This window comes from Rattus norvegicus, chromosome 10 (genome assembly GCF_036323735.1).
Source record: "Rattus norvegicus strain BN/NHsdMcwi chromosome 10, GRCr8, whole genome shotgun sequence".
NCBI classification, from domain to species: domain Eukaryota; kingdom Metazoa; phylum Chordata; class Mammalia; order Rodentia; family Muridae; genus Rattus; species Rattus norvegicus.
This window is the reverse complement of record NC_086028.1, coordinates 58442851-58461919: the sequence shown is the minus strand read 5'-3', so window position 1 is coordinate 58461919 and position 19069 is coordinate 58442851. Positions and strand designations below refer to the sequence as shown.

Here is a 19069-nt window from a genome sequence, read left to right as displayed (position 1 = left end):
GAACATCTTTTAGTATAAACTCAAATTTTTTATTTCAAGAAATTTCTCTTCTTAGAAAATAAAAAAAATGTTCAGCATTTATCAAGATTAGCTCTACTTTGAAATGCGCAGAACAACAACAAAAAAATTCATGGTTACACAAAAGAAAATTGTGGTTCTGAGAGGCAAAGGGGAATAGAAAGTAACTGTTGATGGATGTGCATTCTTCTGGCAATGATGACTTTGAATAACTTTGTAAATATACTAAAAACTTAAGTTACACAATTTAAATGGGTGATTTAACCAGTCTACAATAACATAACTCAATAACTTTTCAAAATTAAAAAAATCTAGTTATGCTGTTTTGATGAAAATCTATAAGAAAATTTTTATTTGTATAAAAAGAAGTGAAATACAGAAAACAAGAGTGATAAAATCATGCAAGTGGTAAATTAATAACAGTAAATGCTTCTGTTCATATTATGTAATTCCCTTTGTCACTATTTACATTTCATTCATTACTTTAGTATGATATTTCATCTCGGCATCTACAATTGTAACAAATGCTTGAAAAGTCTTTTGTTCAGAAGCAGATGCTGGTCTGACAGAAACACACTTGAAAATGTTCTTGTGTGGGTCATAGTGCCCAACACACCTGTGAACTCGGCCTCTAATCAGTCTTGGAAGTTCACGATCCTGTTTTTCAAAAATAAAAGTCAAAAGTTAGTTATTGCCTCATCTAAAGTTTAATGTTTAATTTATAGCATGATTAATTAAATTGAAAATCATATTGCTCAAATATGATCAATGAACTACCCCAAATGATGTGATTCTCTGTTGCATACAATATCATTAGGCACGCACAGGTCACCTGTCACAGAGGGATGGCCCTAACCTGGATAGGGCTTCTAATGAACTAGCAAGAAGTTGTTCCTGGAACATTTAATAATCCCCCCAATAGTGGCTCACGAACTATGTACTCTTTTTCCTAACAGAATTTCTACTGCAATGAGACTGTGGCCTGTAGTTTCATCTTTTGTTAGCATAGGCACTGAAAATAAACACTTTAAAATACTCACAATTTCATAAAATACACATGGAAGAATATTTTTCCCATCTCTCATAAGAAAAGTCTTTGAATAATGTGGGCCAGGCGTGACAGCCGAATCCAGGACAGCTAATCAGCATTAAAGTGGGAAAATGAATATTGACAAACATAAATAAGAGTTAACAAAGAAATTTGATATTTAAGTGTCATCCGATAACATTTCTCCCAGTTTACTTATACAGTGTTGTTTTACAGAGGAATTGTATCCTTTTCATGTGTTCTGTAGGCTGGATGAACTTCAGAGGCATAATAAAAATAAAATGGGGGTTGGGGATTTAGCTCAGTGATAGAGCGCTTGCCTAGCAAGCACAAGGCCTGGGTTCAGTCCCCAGCTCCAAAATAAAGAAAAAAAAATAAAATAAAATACACTATAACAACAAGTAAGTATCACAGTTTAATGAAAACAACATTGAATTAGAATTCTAGTGTCAGGTCTTCAGCTTAATACTATTTTATGACATTGTTCAAACTTGATTTTATTTTCTAAAATGAAATATATTCATGTACATGTACGAAGAGAAAGAAAAAGAGCAAATAGTACACAAATGATTTCAGTACTTCAGGTAATCAAACTGATGTCTATCCCTTTCCATAGTTACATTTTGAGGTAGAGTAAAGCACCTAAGATCTACCTTTTGGGCTAATCATTAATATATATATATATATATATATATATATATATATATATATATATATGAGAAACACATTCGATCTCTGGGCTGACTCATCCCACATAACTGCAGGTTTGTATTTTTTTATCTACATCTTCCCATCTCCATCTTCTTGAACAAACTGGTCAACATCTCTCAAAGCTGTTTCTTCATCTATAAAATTTGAGTCCTAATTCATGTTTATCTCCATGAATTTTTATCAAATGGTGTTATTCATCCATTTAACAACCATCTCCTGAGTACTCATAGAAGATACGTTATTTTGAAGGCAACCTACATTTCCCCTAATATACATAATGTCCTTTTTCCAAATCGTGATTTCTTCATGACATCCTAGGTATTCCTAATGGAATTAAAGATATCAAAATAGTGTTAGTGAAGTATTCTTAAAATACTATACCTACCCAATACTTCAAAAAGAAGTACAGTTTTCTTCACTTGTGCTTGCCAATACTTCATGCTCTCAATAACTGCAGAAATAATTCTTAAAGAATTATCTTTTTCCTTTAACTGATACAAGGTAGTTTCCTATCAGAAAAAAAAAAAAGCATTGCATTAGAAAAGTGTTTCACTTTATTCATTATACTCCGATCTATGTAAAGTCTAGATTCTTATAAGTGTGTAGACTGTGTAAAAACAACTGCTAAAAGTTTCAATGTAATTAAATCTCTCCAAATTAAAGCCATCATTATACTTCACTGCATTACAGAGTGAAAACCAGAATGTACTTAAAGTAAGAAGAGAATCACAGAGTCAGAGATGGCACAGTGGGTAAGGCACTTGCCATATAAGCCTAATGACCTGAATTTGATCCCCAGAATCCACAAAAAGGTGGAAAGAGAAAAGAATTCCACAAACTTTTCCTCTGACCTCCACACATACCCCCCTACACACATCATAAGTGCAATAATAAGTAAAGTTTTAAAAGATTTACTTATATTGTTATTCATTTACTGCATTAACTTTCTCCTCCACTGGCATTACGTGCCAGCCTCACTACAAACAGTTAAGTAAAAGAATCCCTACCCTCATGAGCTCACATTGCAGACACTGATTTTTTTTTAAACTGAAGAAAAATAAGCATAGAAGTAGAAGGGGAACAAAAGGTGGAGAGGGGAAATAAGGATAGATAATGGAGTGATATAAGTGTAATCTATGAGAATGTCATAGTGAAACCCATTACTTTGTAGTATTAGTACACACTAGTAAAAAATTTAAGTGTTTTTGGAGTATCCACTCTGTGTTAAAGCTACTCAAGAAACAGTAGTGAGCAAACAAGCAGGCTTGGTGGCATATATAGGAGGAGAAATGGGTGAGTCTCTGTGAGTTCAAAGACAACCTGGTCTACATAGCAGGTTCCAGACCACCCTAGTGAGTGCGGAATGGTGAGATTCATCTCAAAAACAAGAACAATGATGGTAATGATGATATATCTTCACATAATTTCTAATCTAAAATTGGATTTATCAAATAAATGAGTTAAAAAGCATAATAAAACATTAGCATTGTTATCATCTATGCATGAAAAATAATAGAATGAAAAGATGAAGAGAGACAGGGTTTATAATTTTAAGAGGGTAGTTAAGTGAGTGAGGACAGAGACTAGCACATGTAAAGGTCCTGAAATAGAAATGTACTTTGCATATTTTGCACTTTGTATTTTTTAATATTTATTTTCTTTTATATGTATTTGTGTGTATGTTTATATATGCATGAACCTTGTGCCCACAGAAGTCAGAAAAGGGTGTCAGATTCCCTGGAACCAGACTTTCAGAATGTTGTGAGCCATTGTGTGGTTGTTCGGAAGAGAGTCCAAGTCCTTTAGAAGTATGGCCAGTGCTCTTAAATACCAAGTTCTCTCTCTAGCCCCATACTTTATGAATTTTTTAAGATCTGAAAACACAGCCTTCAGAGTTAGAAAGAGCAATTTGCAAATTATTTGGAAGAACAAAAAACCCAGGATAGGAAAAACTATCCTCAACAATAAAAGAACTTCTAAGGGAATCACCATCCCTGACCTCAAGCTGTATACAGAGCAATAGTGATAAAAACTACATGGTATTGGTACAGAGACAGGCAGCTAGATCAGTGGAATAGAACTGAAGACCAGAAATGAACCTACACACCTATGGTCACTTGATCTTTTACAAAGAAGTTAAAACCATCCAATAGGAAAAAAGATAGCATTTTCAACAAGTGGTGCTGGTCCAACTGGAGGTCAGCACGTCGACCCATTCTTATCACCTTGTACAAAGATCAAATCCAAGTCAATCTTGGACCTCCACAAAAAACCAGATACACTCAAACTAATAGTAGAGAAAGTGGGGAAGAGCTTCAAACACATAGGGGAATGGAACAGAACACCAATGGCTTATGTTCTAAGATCAAGAATTGACAAATGGAACCTCATAAAATTGCAAAGCTTCTGTAAGGCAAAGGACCCTGTCAATAGAAAAAATGACAACCAACAGGTTAGGAAAAGATCTTTACCAATCCTACATCAGATAGAAGGCTATTATCTAATGTATACAAAGAACTCAAGAAGTTAGACTCCAGAGAATCAAATAACCCTATTAAAAATTGGGTACAAAACTAAACAAAGAATTCTCAACTGAGGAATATCAAATGACTGAGAAGCACCTAAGAAATGTTCAACATCCTCAGGGAAATGCAAATCAAAACAACCCTGAGATTCCACCTCACACCAGTCAGAATAGCTAAGATCAAAAACTCAGGTGACAGCAGATGCTGGTGAGGATGTGGAGAAAGAGGAACACTTCTCCATTGCTGGTGAGATTGCAGACTGGTACAACCACTCTGGAAATCAGTCTGGAGGTTCCTCAGAAAATTGGACATAGTACTACCTGAGGACCCAGCTATACCACTCCTAGACATATACCCAAAAGATGCTCCAACATACAACGAAGACACATGCTCCGCTGTGTTCATATCAGCCTTATTTATAAAAGCCAGAAGCTGTAAAGATCCCAGATGCCCTTTAACAGAGGAATGGATAATGAAAATGTGGTACATCTACACAATGGAGTACTACTCAGCTATCAAAAACAATGACTTCGTGAAATTCATAGGCAAATGGATAGAACTAGAAAATATCATCCTGAGTGAGGTAACCCAATCACAAAAGAACACACACAGTATGCACTCCTTGATAAGTGGATATTAGCCCAAGAGTTCCGATTACCCAATGTACAGTCCACAGACCACATGAAGCTCAAGAAGGATGACCAAAGTGTGGATGCTTCAGTCCTTCTTAGAAGGGGGAACAAAATACTCACAGGAGGAAATACAGGGACAAAGAGTGGAGCAGGGACTGAACTAAAGGTCATCCAGAGACTGTCCCACTTGAGGATCCATCCCATATGCAGCCACCAAACCCAGTCACTACTGTTGATGCTGAGAAGTGCCTGCTGACAGGAGCCTGATATGGATGTCTCCCAAGAGACTCTGCCAGAGCCTTACTGATACAAATGAGGATGCTTGCAGCTAAACATTGGACTGAGCACACAGACCCCAATGGAGGAGTTAGAGAAAGGACTGAAGGAGCTGAAGGGGTTTGCAACCCCATAGGAAGAACAACAATATCAACTAACCAGACCCCTCAGAGCTCCTGGGGACTAAACCACCAACCAAAGAGTACACATGGAGGGATCCATGGCTCCAGCCGCATATGTTTCAGCAGACTGTATCGTCTGGCATCAATAGGAGGAGAAGTCCTTGGTCCTGTGAAGGCTCATTTCCCCAGTGTAGGGGAACGCCAGGGTGTTGAAGTGGGAGTGGGTAGGTGGGAGTGGGAGCATCTTCATAGAAGCAAGATGAGTGGGGGAAGGGAGGATAGGAGGAGGAGGAAAGTGATAACATTTGAAATGAAAATACATAAAATATCCAATTAATAAAAATGAAGAGGCATGTGGAGCTCTAGAGTTTGAGGCCAGTCTGATCTATATAGTGATTTCAGGGCAACACAGTGAAACCCTGTCTCAAAACAAACAAAAATACTAACTCGTAAGCAAAATTTGAATATGCCTCCTTGATGATGACTGCCACAATGAGTCACTGTTACTTAGGTGACAATGTCATATCATTCTTTGTACAAGGTAACGTAGTATTGAGAATCTCTATAAAACATGCTCTATTTCCAGAAAAACAGAATTTACCCTAATTTCTTGCTAAAATCAATGATGTTCTGATTATGATCAGAACAAATGTGAGAGTTGTGAGAGTAGTTAAGCACCCAAACAGTAAGAAACTGAAAGTGCAGTGGGAGAAAAATAAAATCACCAAGACCATGAAAACTAGGCCCATAAAGGGACACAGACATTGAAAAGAGAAAATCTCCACCTCTTCTCACATTGACAACCTCTCAGTGACTCCTGTAGTCTGACCTCGAGTAGAAGGCAGAAAACAAGGGTCCCATGGTGACGCACCAGGCAGGACAATGCAGCCCACCAGAGCACACAGATTCACAGAACAACAATCCACTGGGCCTTGGGATGAGGTGTGAGAGAGAAGATAACCTGCACATGTGTAGAAAATACTTCAAAGAACATTTGGAAGTGCAGCTTAGGAAAGGGTACATGCTCTCTAGACTATAAATCAGAGAGATATTGTAGTATATACCATATTCATCCCAGTGTGAAGACTCTTAGATGGACAGCACTTTGCAATATGATGTGGAAGGCATGAAAGGCAGAACAGGACCAGATTATAAAGCAGAAGTCAGCAAACTATGGCCTACACTCCAAATCTATCCTAACCCACTCTTTCTGTCAAGTTCTGCTGGACCACAGCCATGCTTATTCATGAACATGCTATCTCTGGCTGCCTCCCAGTTACAATGGCAGAGTTCAGTCTTGTAAAGTAACTGCAGTGAAGACAGTATGGTCTATGAAACCAAAAATGTTGTTATGTGGCACTCTGCAGGAAAATGTTTCTGATATCTTTGGGGATGGGGTAAATGACATAATAAAAAGCATAGATGGTCTCTACAAGCAATGGATAAACAATTGCTACCTTAATAATTAAAAGAATAAAAACCAGAACCCAGTAGGAAACTCTAGAGCCACTATAAAAAAGTCTAAGACATTTCAGAAACCAACACTCCTCAGTTCCAGTGGGAAGCTGGATATTTATGCTAATCTATGTGTGCCATGTATGTATCTTTCTCAATATCTACTACATGAGCTTAAAGGTATAAATAAGCTATTTGTTAATATTTAAATGTTTACCTTCAGAGAATTTTCTCTTGGAACATCTCCCAACACTGTTTTATTAAATGGATTTTGTTGAAAACTTGGTTTAAATGCCTGCAGTGCGCTGGCTCTGTCTGGACCTTTCATTGTAGAGCCAGGCAGTTTTGATAAATATGTCTGTCGGGGAACTTCAGCTTCTTTGTGTCCAGGTAAGTTAGGAAATTCAGGTGTTTGGAACTGTTTTTGTCGTTGAGCTCCCAAATTCACTGGACCAGAACTGAACTCACTGTTTGCCGCAGGGCTTACAGTTTTATGCTGAGGTCGGAAATCATTTCTATCCCAAGTTCTAGAGCTAGTGTTTCTGTTGTTGCCTCTGTATCTGTGAAAGGAAAACATACTTCTCTATGTCTCCAGATTTAGAAACAACTGATGACATTTTTCATTATTTTGACTATCTGTGGTTTATAGCTACTAAGTAGTAAGACATTTGGAACATATCATTCATTACACAATGGTATAATATATTATTACTTCTCTTCCAAGATAAAGAGATAGAGTTTTGGGGAAGTACTAATGAATACAAAGTTAAACAGCAAGTCACTGGCAAGTTCAGAAATCAGAGAAAACCAGTCTCCCAACTCAGAATACATTGCTACAAATATGTGTTTATAATATTTGAGCCTCCACACAACAGTAGTTTTCAGGACTTTGAGGACTTTTACTTAATTCTTTACACATTAATCTTGAAATTTCTACAAAGTAAAAAAAAAAAAGCTACAGCTTGCCTGTAAGGTTATTTAATGTTTTATGTTTTAAAAGCCCTACTAAACAATGTGTTATATTTCTTTACCACACTAATCTCCATTACTTATAAAGCTTGTCAATACAGAATGACAAAACCCAGGGGGGAAAAAGTACATTTTCCAAGCAGGCCAGTTAAAAGTTATATGGGAAGAAAAATTAGTCCAACTCACAAGCTCTTAATCATGAATAATTTTCCCAGAAATACCTGCATTACAAGGCAATCAATACAACCCACCCATGTTTGGGAAAAAAGACATGGAGAATCTAGTAATCAGCAAAAGCACTAGGTTTTATGGGGCCTAGAGCTTGTACAGTTTGAGAAATACTGTTAACAAATTAACTATAAATTTAAGAATAAAAAGTTATAAAATTATAATTATGAATCTTTAAGCTATAAATACCACAAACATCATTAATATCCAGGAAAAATATTAGAATTATTGTTATTCATTAAGTGTTTGATACACCCCGTTGTGCAGTTATCTCCACTGAATTAAAACATTCCTTCCTTAATGGCAGAAAGAGGCTCAAAAGATTGAGGCAGCTAATGAAATTCAGAAGGCTCAGAAAACCACCAGGTGCTTCCCACAGTTATATAAGCAGAAAAACAAAGTTGCAGAGAGGAAACTCTTTGGTAGGGAACTCCAGAGAAGAGCTTTTGTGGAGTCATCAGCCATAGTGGGATAAGCTTTTCCATGAGAGTCCTTTGAGTCCTCCATGCTCCTGTATGTAGCATCTCACACATGCTTTCTATTACAAAGAAATCGTTGAGAATCACTACAAAGCATGCCATGCTAGTCATATTCCCAGAAAATAAAGAAAAATAGAATTTACTCTGATGTCTTCCTAAAAACGATAATTTTTATATTTCTGAGTAGAACAAACATAGAACTAGCAAATAGATATATTATTTGCTATTATAGTATATTATTAAGTATCATACTAAAATATACTAAGTGAAGAAATCTAGGCTCATAAACACTAATGCCATGTTCTGGGATATGTAGATCCTCGCCTCGATTTCTTAGAAGTACATATTCACTTTAGAGTGCCTGTAGAGGCTAAGAAGCTATAAGGGAATGTTGAAAAGTACCATAAGGGGAGCATAGCGGAGCATAGGTGATATGCAAAAGCAACTTTTATTCACCAGATGTAACTGACATCTTGGAGTCTTACAGCTGAACAAGCTCACCTGGCTGGTTCACCTCAGCTGCTCTGGCTCAAACTCCTCCCCAAGATGACTGACTCACACTGGCTTCTCTCAGCTTCTCAGTGAATTGGTCTGCTTGGAAAAACTGCTTCTCAATTCCATGAACTGAACTGCACTGACTACACAATCTGAACAAAACTGTATGAACTCAACTGAACTCAACTGCATTCAAATGAACTGCACTCAACTGCTCTGAACTGCACTGAACTGCTCTAAACAGAATTGCATTGAACTGCACTGCACTGCACTGCACTGACCTGACCTGACCTGACCTGACCTGACCTGACCTGACCTGACCTGACCTGACCTGACCAGGTCCACTGCATTGAACTGCCCTCTCCTCCTGACTCACTCTGCACTTCTCTTATGTCACCTCTGTTTCCTGTCTGTTCTTCTGAGAGTTGGGTATATCCTATCTCTGACTCATTCTGTCAAACCTTTCTCTGATTTGTCTTCCCCTCAACTAGACACCACTTTCAAACATGGCTGCTTTCTTCTACACACTGACCTTACCTATATTATTTGAAATTAAAGGTGTGTACTAAGGGTGCTTGTATTCCAGCCAGAGGGATTAAAGATGTATGGTGTGTCTGTAGCAGATCACACAGACCTAGGTCTTTGGATGTGATCCCTTGCCTGAGCAGCCATAAAGCTGGATTAAAATCCTACTACAGTGATATGAAAGTAGAGAGGGAAATGCTGCGGGAGGAAGGGTTTATGTAGGAATACAGGGATACAGAGAAGATAATGGGCATAGCCAAAACAAAAATATATATTAAAAATGCTATATGAAAATCCATTTTAAGTCGGTTTAAACCTTCCATATATTCTACTTCCACAGAGCAAAACAAACTACAGATCAAAAATATTTAGAAAAAATTATATCTGCATAAACATATACTTTGTCACTATTTCTTAAGTACACAATGACAATTATATAATATTTACATTTATTACATTGTGTAATTTAAAGCATAAAGGAGGGTATATATAGATTATATTCAAATATTAGTTTGTTATTAATGTAGAGATTTCCTAAACGTACTTCTTAAGGAAAGGAGAGAAAGAGGAAGCAGATGCAGACTCACCCCCCGCCACCTTGGCTTCTTTTAGCGTTTGACTCAATAGATTTACACACAGGATCTTCAATTCTCAGGGGATAAGAAGCAGAAGCTGGTATTTGCCTTTCAAGGAAAAGATCTTGTTAAACACAATTTGTTTTTAAATTGATAAATGTAAAATGTATACAGAAAGTAACATCAGTCAGTAACAGACCTATATGTTAGTTCATATTTTTCCACTTACCCTGTATTCACTGTTTTCTTTAAAGGAGCCACCACTGGATTCACAGCTTCCCACGCCCAATCTCAAAAGTATAAGAACACATAAAAATAAGATTTTATTTTCAAAATAATTTCTTATATTTATTTAATTTGATAGTTCTAACAAGTTGAGAAAAAAAAGACACAGGTTTTAGTAGCAATTGATTGCAGGATTTGTCACAGCCTGCCTAATTTTATAAATACTGTATTTAAGCAAAGAGAGTAGTTCAATCTGTCTTTTCCACAACTGATCCTAATAGAGTGCCTTGTAATAGGCAACATAAATTTAATTGAATTCAATGTTTCTTAAATTTTATTCCATTCCCTATCAAGAAATGCATAACTGGTAGCAAGATAACTATTTGTGAAAGGGAGAAACACAGAATCAGAGGAAGATAAAGTTTTAACATGAAATCTCACTCTTACTACGTATGGTAAACACTTCTACATACATTTTCTACTCTTTTCCAGTTACTCTCTTATATACTTAATTTCTATTTTTATGTTTTAATTATTTGCATGTGGGGGTGCATAGTGCACATGAGTGTAGATGTTCATAGAGGCCAAAGGATCCCCTGGACTTGGAGGTATAAAGAAGTTGTAAGACACCTGAAATGGATGTTGGGAACCAAACTCAGGTCCTCTGAAAGACTAGTAAGCCCTCTTGAGCACTGAGCCACCTCTTTTCTCCCATATTCTCTTCTTATAAATGTTGATTGTATTCCAGACTAATAGGTCAAAATAAAAATTCACATTTCTTCATGAGACAGCTCACACTTGTAATTTCTCAAGGTCAGTATTCATGCTATTTATAAAACATTTTAAATGATAAGAAAGACTTTAAGTGATAGTGAATGCTGATTTGTGCATGTCCATGGGAATTTCTACTTTGTATAGTGTGGGATGATGTCATACAGGTGAGGCAGGTACAAGATAGAATGAGACCTGTCGGGGCTGGGGATTTAGCTCAGTGGTAGAGTTCTTGCCTAGCAAGCGCAAGGCCCTGGGTTCGGTCCCCAGCTCCGAAAAAAAGAACCAAAAAAAAAAAAAAAGAATGAGACCTGTCATTGGGGGGGAAGGAAGGATGGGCAGGAGAAAAGTTTGAAGGAAGAGGAGACGGGAACGGAAGAGGGAGGAAGGAGAGAAGCCACGGCAGAGAGAACATGGAGGTTGATGTTAAGATTCCATGCTGTACCTTACAGGTTGTTATGAATGTTCTTAAGGGATGGATGTGTGCAGGGCTTTGTATGTCTAGGTGGGCAATTATATCTTATCAATTGGATCAAAGGTAATTGGGCTGTGTGTTCTTTCATGTGGCAATCTGACTTTGGGAGTGTATGTGGCGGCTAGAGAAACTGAAATGCCATGGAGTTGGGATGTGTTTCCACCAAGATATCTAGCAGATATCTTGGGGCACTTCGGTGCTGGATCTGGTGGGGGATAAAAGACAGTGATTTGGGTTTTTTTATATATTTTTACAACAACTGTATACATAAAATGGAAATGAAGACCACAAATGAGTTAGTACTCTGTGGGTAATAGCGCTTGCCTTGCAAGACTCAAATGCTAAGTTTGAAACCCGAATGGACAGTGTGTGGAGAGAACTGACTCCCAAATTTGTCTCTTCCCTCTCTCTCCCTCTCTCCCTCTCCCCCACCACCCCTCTCTCTCTCTCACACACACACACACACACACACACACACACACACACACACCATCATGATATGTATATATCTGCACTCATACACACTAATAATAAAATTCAAATTTTAAAATTGGAAACGTTATATGTTAACTTCATACTTTAAATTCCTAGTGTGGAAGAAAAACAATGACTACATCAAAGTCTATGAAAGCACACTGAAAAAAATTTAAAATATAGTATTGCTATATATGAAATTATTTTAATATTTTATTCATATGATTCCATTAATAATTTTAAAATTTGTTTCCAAAATTTAAATATACATAACCATAATGTGTCAAATATATTTCAGAATATCTTCCTATCAGTGCTTTCTTCCAGAGGAAGTAAAAAGACAGTGAACACTGAACCAGTGAACAGAAAGCCTTGCCATCAGACTGAATGGCCTGAGTCTCATCTCTAGCACACACATGCACGTATACATACATACATACATACATACATACATACATACATACATATGAAAAGTAAAGTCTCCCAACACTCACCACTATCACCACTGTGGATAACTAGTTCATAGATGACAAGATTTTAGTGGTCTCACTTAAAATGTAACACATATTAGAAGCTTCCTGGCTCAAAAACGTAAACAAGAGTCACAAAAGGCAGTCTCTGAGAAGTAGAGTTAGAGTATGTAAACTCCCAGCAATGACAAGTATCATAATGTGCTGGTTTAAGCTACAAGAAAGCATACTAGATGAGAGGATCTTAGACCATTTGGGAGATTACAAAATATCTTAAACTGGGTAATGTACAAATAAAAGTCTTTGACAGCCCTGGAGAGTAAAATATCTTAGATTGAGGTGAGGACAAACTAGCTATTGTAAAGCTTGTTCTCACTTCAGAGGGAGCCCCTCTTAGTGTCCTCACAGGACAGAAGCAGCAAACAACTTCTCCTTCATCCTTCCCAAGGCCACTTCCTTCTGTAGGGGAGTAGACTCCTCCCAACTCTAAGCACCTCCTAAAAGTCCATCTTCCTACTCAACCTTTAAGTTTCAACTTAAGAGTTTTCAGATCCCATAAAACACTGAGGGAGACAACAGAGAAAGACAGGCAAAAATGCTCTGAGAAAGCAATGACTAGAACCAAACATCAGAAATTCCTGAGCTTATTCCTTTTCTACTGTCTACTTTTTTTCCATGTTTTTAAAACTCTATATACTCTTTTCCATGTTTTTGAGGTAACTTAAACCCTTCCATCCTTTCCTACAAAATATGTAAGTCACAGTATTCTATGTTCTGAGAAAGAAAAATAGTCTTTGCAATGTGGGTTCCTACTTTAATAGAACAAAGGCTCCTGACATAAAGATAGACTTCATTTAAATGCTAAGCCATCCCCGTATACTAGGCAACTCAAAACTCCTGTGCTGGAATGCTCAGAAGGAGCCAAGTAATCTCTATATCTGGGCAGTGAAAAGCAGCAGGGACTTTCTGCAATGAGAGACCCAGTAATTTTCTACCTTCTAGTTCTTGTCTCTTGAAACTTTTACTTACTCATTTTCTTACCTGTTGGTAGAGATGGGAAACCATAAGTGTCAGAAACAGTACCAATTCCTGGATCACTCTGAAGTGGATTAGACGTTAATGGCTGTCTGTTCCTCTTTTTCTGATTGAACAACGGCACAGGCAAACAGCCTACGTAAGATGTACCAATAAATTAGTATGAAATAGGTAAATAAGATGTCTACATCTGGAATAATTTCCATTAATAATAGGTAATAATGTACAACTTATGGTCTACTTCTATATGCTAATACACTACAGATATATTTCATGCCCTTAAAATGATTTTTACAATCATTAGAAGTCCATGTATCTCTAAAGTCCTTTCTTCTCCTGTCTCTGTTTTTATCCCCAAACCTTTCCCAAATCTTTTCTTTCTTTTTTTCTAAGACTTATATGATTACACTGTAGCTATCTCAGACACACCAGAAGAGGGCATCAGATCTTATTACAGATGGTTGTGAGCCACCATGTGGTTGGTGGGATTTGAACTCAAGACCTTTGGAAGAACAGTCAGTGTTCTTAACCACTGAGTCATCTCTCCAGCCCTATCTTTTCTTTCCTGAATTTCCCTCTTCAGCTTGTCTTTCTTATTAGCTGCAGAGTACCTATAAAATATATCAAAGCTAAGAAAGAAAAAATTTTGAACCATGCTTTCCCAAAATCTAACCACTTTTTAGTGTGACTACCAGCCTCTCAGACCATAGTTACCAAACTTTAGTTTGACTAAGATTTATCCTGGAATTCTGATTAACATGCAGGTTCCAAGGTCACAATCTTCAATGTTGTTGTATATGCTAGGCCCGGGGAGTGGCACTAGTATCGGGTATAGCCTTGTTGAAATAGGTGTGTCACTGTGGGTGTGGGCTTTAAGACCCTTATCCTATCTGCCTGGAAGCCAGTATTCCACTAGCAACCTTCAGAAAAAGATGTAGAACTCTCCATTCCTTCTGCACTAATCCTGCCTGGATGCTGCCATGTTCCTGACTTGATAATGGACTAAACCTCTGAACCTGTAAGTAAGTCACAATTAAACGGGTCCTTAGAAGAGTTGCCTTAGTCACGGTATCTGTTCACAGCAGTAAAACCCTAACTAAGACACCCTAAAGGGGTCTTGACCCACAGGTGGAAAACCACTTTCTTAAGAGAATGACAATATTCAATACAAGTAAAAGTAAATACCACTACCACTTCCTCCACATGACAAAAACAGGTTCTTCAGTCAAAACAATAAATAAACTTTAAAAGCTACAAGAGAATTCAGGATCAAAAGAGATCTTCAAAGCAATAACTAGAAAAACTGAGATAGAACCCAAGATCCTAAACATCAGTTCAGAAACCCTTACCACTCCACCACTGTCTAGCTGCCCCATTCTCACTGGACAATACTAACTCAGGAAGATCTCTAATGAAAACCTATTATCATGTAGGTCCTTGAGTCAGGATGCCTGGTTTTTAACTGTGCCTTTTAGAAAGATTTGAAATAAAACTTCAAAGTTAAATCTGAGCAGTCTCCTTAAACTCTTTATACCAGAGATATATACAAAGAAGCATAACATAATGATTAAGAATATATACTCTAAAATCAGATTTCAAGGTTCAAGTCCTATTTCTAAAATGCAATAGATTACTTATTTAAAGCTTCATGTCTTGGTGTCTTATCTAGAAAACAGAGGTGATGACAAAGATTAAATCCTTGTGACTAAATGTCTAGAATATGGTGTCCCATTACAAATTATCATTGCAGTCTTCATTGTGCATCATAGTCATTTCCCTAGCTCTCCTCATTCTTGACTTCTATCCTTATGTTACCTCATAACTGGGAAAATAGAAATAATACAAAATATTAGGAAACAGCTTGGTTGGTGGTGGTGCACACGTTTAATCCCAGCACTCAGGAAGCAGAGGTAGGTGGATCTCTGTGTGTTCAAGGCCAGTCTGGTTTCTAGGGGGAGTTCCAAGACAGCCAAGGCTACACAGAGAAACAACAGTACACGTAAAATGGAAATGAGGACCACAAATGAGTTAGTACTCTGTGGGTAACAGCGCTTGCCATGCAAGACTCAAATGCTAAGTTTGAAACCCGAATGGACAGTGTGTGGAGAGAACTGACTCCCAAATTTGTCTCTTCCCTCTCTCTCCCTCCCCCCCCCTCTCTCTCTCACACACACACACACACACACACACACACCATCATGATATGTATATATCTGCACTCATACACACTAATAATAAAATTCAAATTTTAAAATTGGAAATGTTATATGTTAACTTCATACTTTAAATTCCTAGTGTGGAAGAAAAACAATGACTACATCAAAGTCTATGAAAGCACACTGAAAAAAATTTAAAATATGAGTATTGCTATATATGAAATTATTTTAATATTTTATTCATATGATTCCATTAATAATTTTAAAGTTTGTTTCCAAAATTTAAATATATATAACCATAGTGTGTCAAATATATTTCAGAATATCTTCCTATCAGTGCTTTCTTCCAGAGGGAAGTAAAAAGACAGTGAACACGGAGCCTTGAAAAGTGAAAATGCTGCTAGAGGGGTGGGTAGGTGAGTGAGTGGGTAGGTGGCGAGGTGGGGAGCACCCTTTTAGAGGCAAAGGGAGGGGGGATGATGGAATGGGGCATTCGCAGAAGGGAGACTGAGAAGGGGGACAACATTTGAAATGTAAATAAATAACCAATTTTTTAAGAAGGATATACTTTTAAAAAGTTAACAAGTCAATCAAACACACAAATGTATTTCATTGTTTTCTACTTAGAACCATAAATAAATCAATCCTTTAAGTTTTGCAGAAAAAGCACCAGAGCAAATCTCAGTCCATTTACCTTTACTGTCATCTCTGCTACTAAATACTTTGCCTTGACAAGCTTACTTTACCCATTTGATTGTAAAAAGAGGCTAGGTTAAATGTCTAATCTCATTAAACATTCCTTCCCAAACGTTCCTACAAACTATACATGTTGTATGTACTATGTGAAAAACGTCAAAAACAAACAAATGCTGTTCAATACCTGCTGTACTTCGAGTTGAACTTTCATTTAAGTTTCTCTTCATTTTCTTCAGTGTCAAAACCTTTTGTGTTTAGCACTTGACATTTACAAAATGAAGTTAACTAAACCTTAGAAGGAAGAAACATGTAACTCATATTCATCCGCAAGATCAACTTTTCAGTCAACTAATTATGGACATTACGGTTTAAAACTGTCAAATGTTATCACCTCAGGAACTGCTTTATGAATAATAATTTAAAATATACCCCATTTTCCCAGCTATGTTCAAATAACTTACGACAGGGGTGTATATAATCTTGTCTTCTAAATATATACAGAGTTTCCACACAGTCTAAGCAATTTATTTCAGAATTCAGGACCCATCATGGGAACCAAAACTATAAGGGAAAGGAATTACAGCACTGGCAAACTTACAGAAAAACATTTTTCCATTGTGGGTTTTTTTTTCTGATTTTAGCTCCCTAATATATTTATATCTTAATATAATTTGTTTAATTCAACAAATGTTTGCCCATGAACAGGCCAGACACAAACCCAAATAATTTCTACTGCAAATCCTCTGCCCAGTGAGACAGGCTGCTATGATCACAAGTAACAGTGAAAATCAAACAGCTAAACATGAATGTCCAAATATCATTTGCAAAAACAAGAGGCCGAGGACTGCCTCTTTGTGTGTCTTGAACTTGAATAGGAACTTTTACATAGTTTTCTACCACTCTAAGAGTCAGAAGAGAGATGGGGCCATTTTTTTTCTCAACACAGAAACACCAACTCATCCTCAGCCTAAGAGAACTTACACGGGCTGAATAACCTAAATATCCTAAAACAGAGTCTCTTAACACCCAGACTTGCTTCAAACTTGTGATCTTCCCATCTCTACCACCCAAGAGCTGGGACTGCAGGGGTAGGTTACTATGCTTGATTCAGAAATACATGGAAATACACCATCATTTTCTTGGACCACTAAATTCTGTTGCCCTGACACCAGCTCCCCAGAGAACTGGCTTCAGCTGGAGCAGAGGTGGGGTGACAGGGATGGGGGACTGGGGTAGCAGGGGTAGGGGTGGCAGGAGCAGGGTGACTGGGATGACAGGAGTCGTGGAAGCATGGGTGGGAGCGGCAGAGTGGCAGGGGCCGGTTGGTGAGAGAGGGGTGACTGGGGTGTCAGGGGCTATGGGAGTAGGGGTGGTGGGGTAGTTGTTGGGGATATGGGGGTAGGTACTACCCAACTCACTGACAAGTCTGCCTTGAGACCATGACCTCAACAAGAGGCCAGACAAGGCCTGTTTGAGGCCTCCTTAAAGGAAGGGAGAGATTTTTCCAGTCAGAATTCATCTTCCCTTCCAACATCCCTCTGCCGTCTGACACACCCAGTCATGGGGCCGTTTTAGGTCAACGAATGGTATTTCCTTCCAAGAATTCCCTGCCAACACCATGTACAAAGAAAGCCCTCAAATTAACCTCGCCTCCGTCAGCAGGGAGACACGCGGAACTTCCCGCCTCTGGAAACCCACGGGAAGCTTTGCGCAGGCGCGGTAATCTGAAGTGTGAAGCGCTTGAAGCGCGCAGGCGCTCTGGAGCCCCTGTGCTACTCGCAGGGGCCAAGGTCTCGCGAGAGTTAAAGGAACAGGACCGAGTTTCTCTGCCGGTAAAGGCAAAAGTGATGCTCTTTTCGTTGTCCCTTGTGAGGTACAAAGCTGGCTTAGGCATGGCTCTACCTCTTTAACTGTTTGGTCCACAGACAGAAACTTGTGCTTGTTATGGATGAGGCAGAAGGAGGTCCCCAGCCTTGCTCTGCCACAGTGACGTCAGAAAATCATGGTCTCTCTTTCCCTTCTGCCTTGCCCATTTCCTAGACACTAGAAGTTTTCTAAGATGCTGCTGACATCCTAGACTGTGCTTAAAGAGAATGATTCCCAAGGCAGCAAAACAAGGTATGTCTTGCCTAATGTGGCCACACGTCTGCCATGGGTCAGGCAGGAAATTTTAGTCTCCAGGAGACCTGTGGGGGAACTGAGGCCCATTTTGGACCCACATCCAGAGCAGAGCTGGCAGGTAGGCAGGACCAGTGCTACTGTTGTTTAGGACAGCAAAGGAGCTCATGGGTCACTGAGGTCTACAAAGGAAGCAGGGCGGTATGAGGATCGGAGAACCTTCCTATAGAAGGGGCAATTGGAGATGTGGCCAAACTCACTACGTTGGTAGCTTTTCTTGATTTTTTTCTTCAGCCTTTTACATATGGGTAGAAACCATTTTTGGAATAATTCCCAAAATTTCAATTGCAATTCCCAGTTGCTGAATTCTTACCAAGTGTTCATTTTAGCACTACTGTTAGAGTCACAGAGACAGCCTCCTGTCAAGAGAAGCTTGTGTCACAGAAAGAAGCCTGCCTGGAAAAAATGGGGAGTTCTTGGCTCTGTGACTTTGAGCATGTGATGTCTACATTTCCTTCCTTGATAAAATAGCAACAACAATTTTAATATTTAATTAACTTAAAATATTAAAAGAGACAGTGAATGGTCCCA

At 38.2% G+C, this 19069-nt stretch overlaps 2 protein-coding genes across 7 annotated transcripts in view; one reads left to right on the top strand and one right to left on the bottom strand.

Moving 5' to 3' along the window:
• Positions 1-341: 341 nt before the first annotated feature.
• Positions 342-18184, bottom strand: Spata22 (spermatogenesis associated 22). 3 transcript variants are annotated; one of them, XM_006246763.5, is made up of 9 exons: positions 18006-18184; positions 16545-16651; positions 13515-13643; positions 10288-10348; positions 10071-10166; positions 7005-7347; positions 2163-2286; positions 1059-1156; positions 342-675 (listed from the first exon to the last, which is right to left on the bottom strand). In XM_006246763.5, the coding sequence occupies exons 2-9, from the start codon at positions 16585-16587 to the stop codon at positions 484-486; spliced, it is 1086 nt and encodes a 361-aa protein (XP_006246825.1). In that variant the 5' UTR covers positions 16588-16651; positions 18006-18184; the 3' UTR covers positions 342-483. The 3 variants fall into 3 exon arrangements, with proteins under 3 accessions (XP_006246825.1, XP_006246824.1, NP_001178753.1); XM_006246762.5 differs by having other exon boundaries at positions 17915-18093; NM_001191824.1 differs by lacking the exon at positions 18006-18184 and having other exon boundaries at positions 16545-16587.
• The window catches only part of Aspa (aspartoacylase), a 53587-nt gene continuing 52647 nt past the window's right edge, over positions 18130-19069 (top strand). For 2 of the 4 annotated variants that reach the window (XM_063269917.1, XM_063269920.1), the window contains exon 1: positions 18157-18478. The gene's annotated coding sequence lies outside the window, so the exon portion shown is untranslated. Of the gene's footprint in view, positions 18479-19069 lie in introns of all 4 variants that reach the window. The other 2 variants (XM_039086915.2, XM_063269919.1) reach the window with 2 other exon arrangements.

Excerpts from the sequence above, each read along its gene's own strand:
- Spata22 (XM_006246763.5), bottom strand. The coding sequence starts at position 16,587 with ATGAAGAGAAACTTAAATGAAAGTTCAACTCGAAGTACAGCAG. Across the intron at positions 7,348-10,070 it reads AGAAGCCAAGGTGGCGGGGG|ATACAGAGGCAACAACAGAA; the intron begins GTGAGTCTGCAT and ends TTCCTTTCACAG. Across the intron at positions 676-1,058 it reads CATGTGTATTTTATGAAATT|GATCGTGAACTTCCAAGACT; the intron begins GTGAGTATTTTA and ends TTTGAAAAACAG.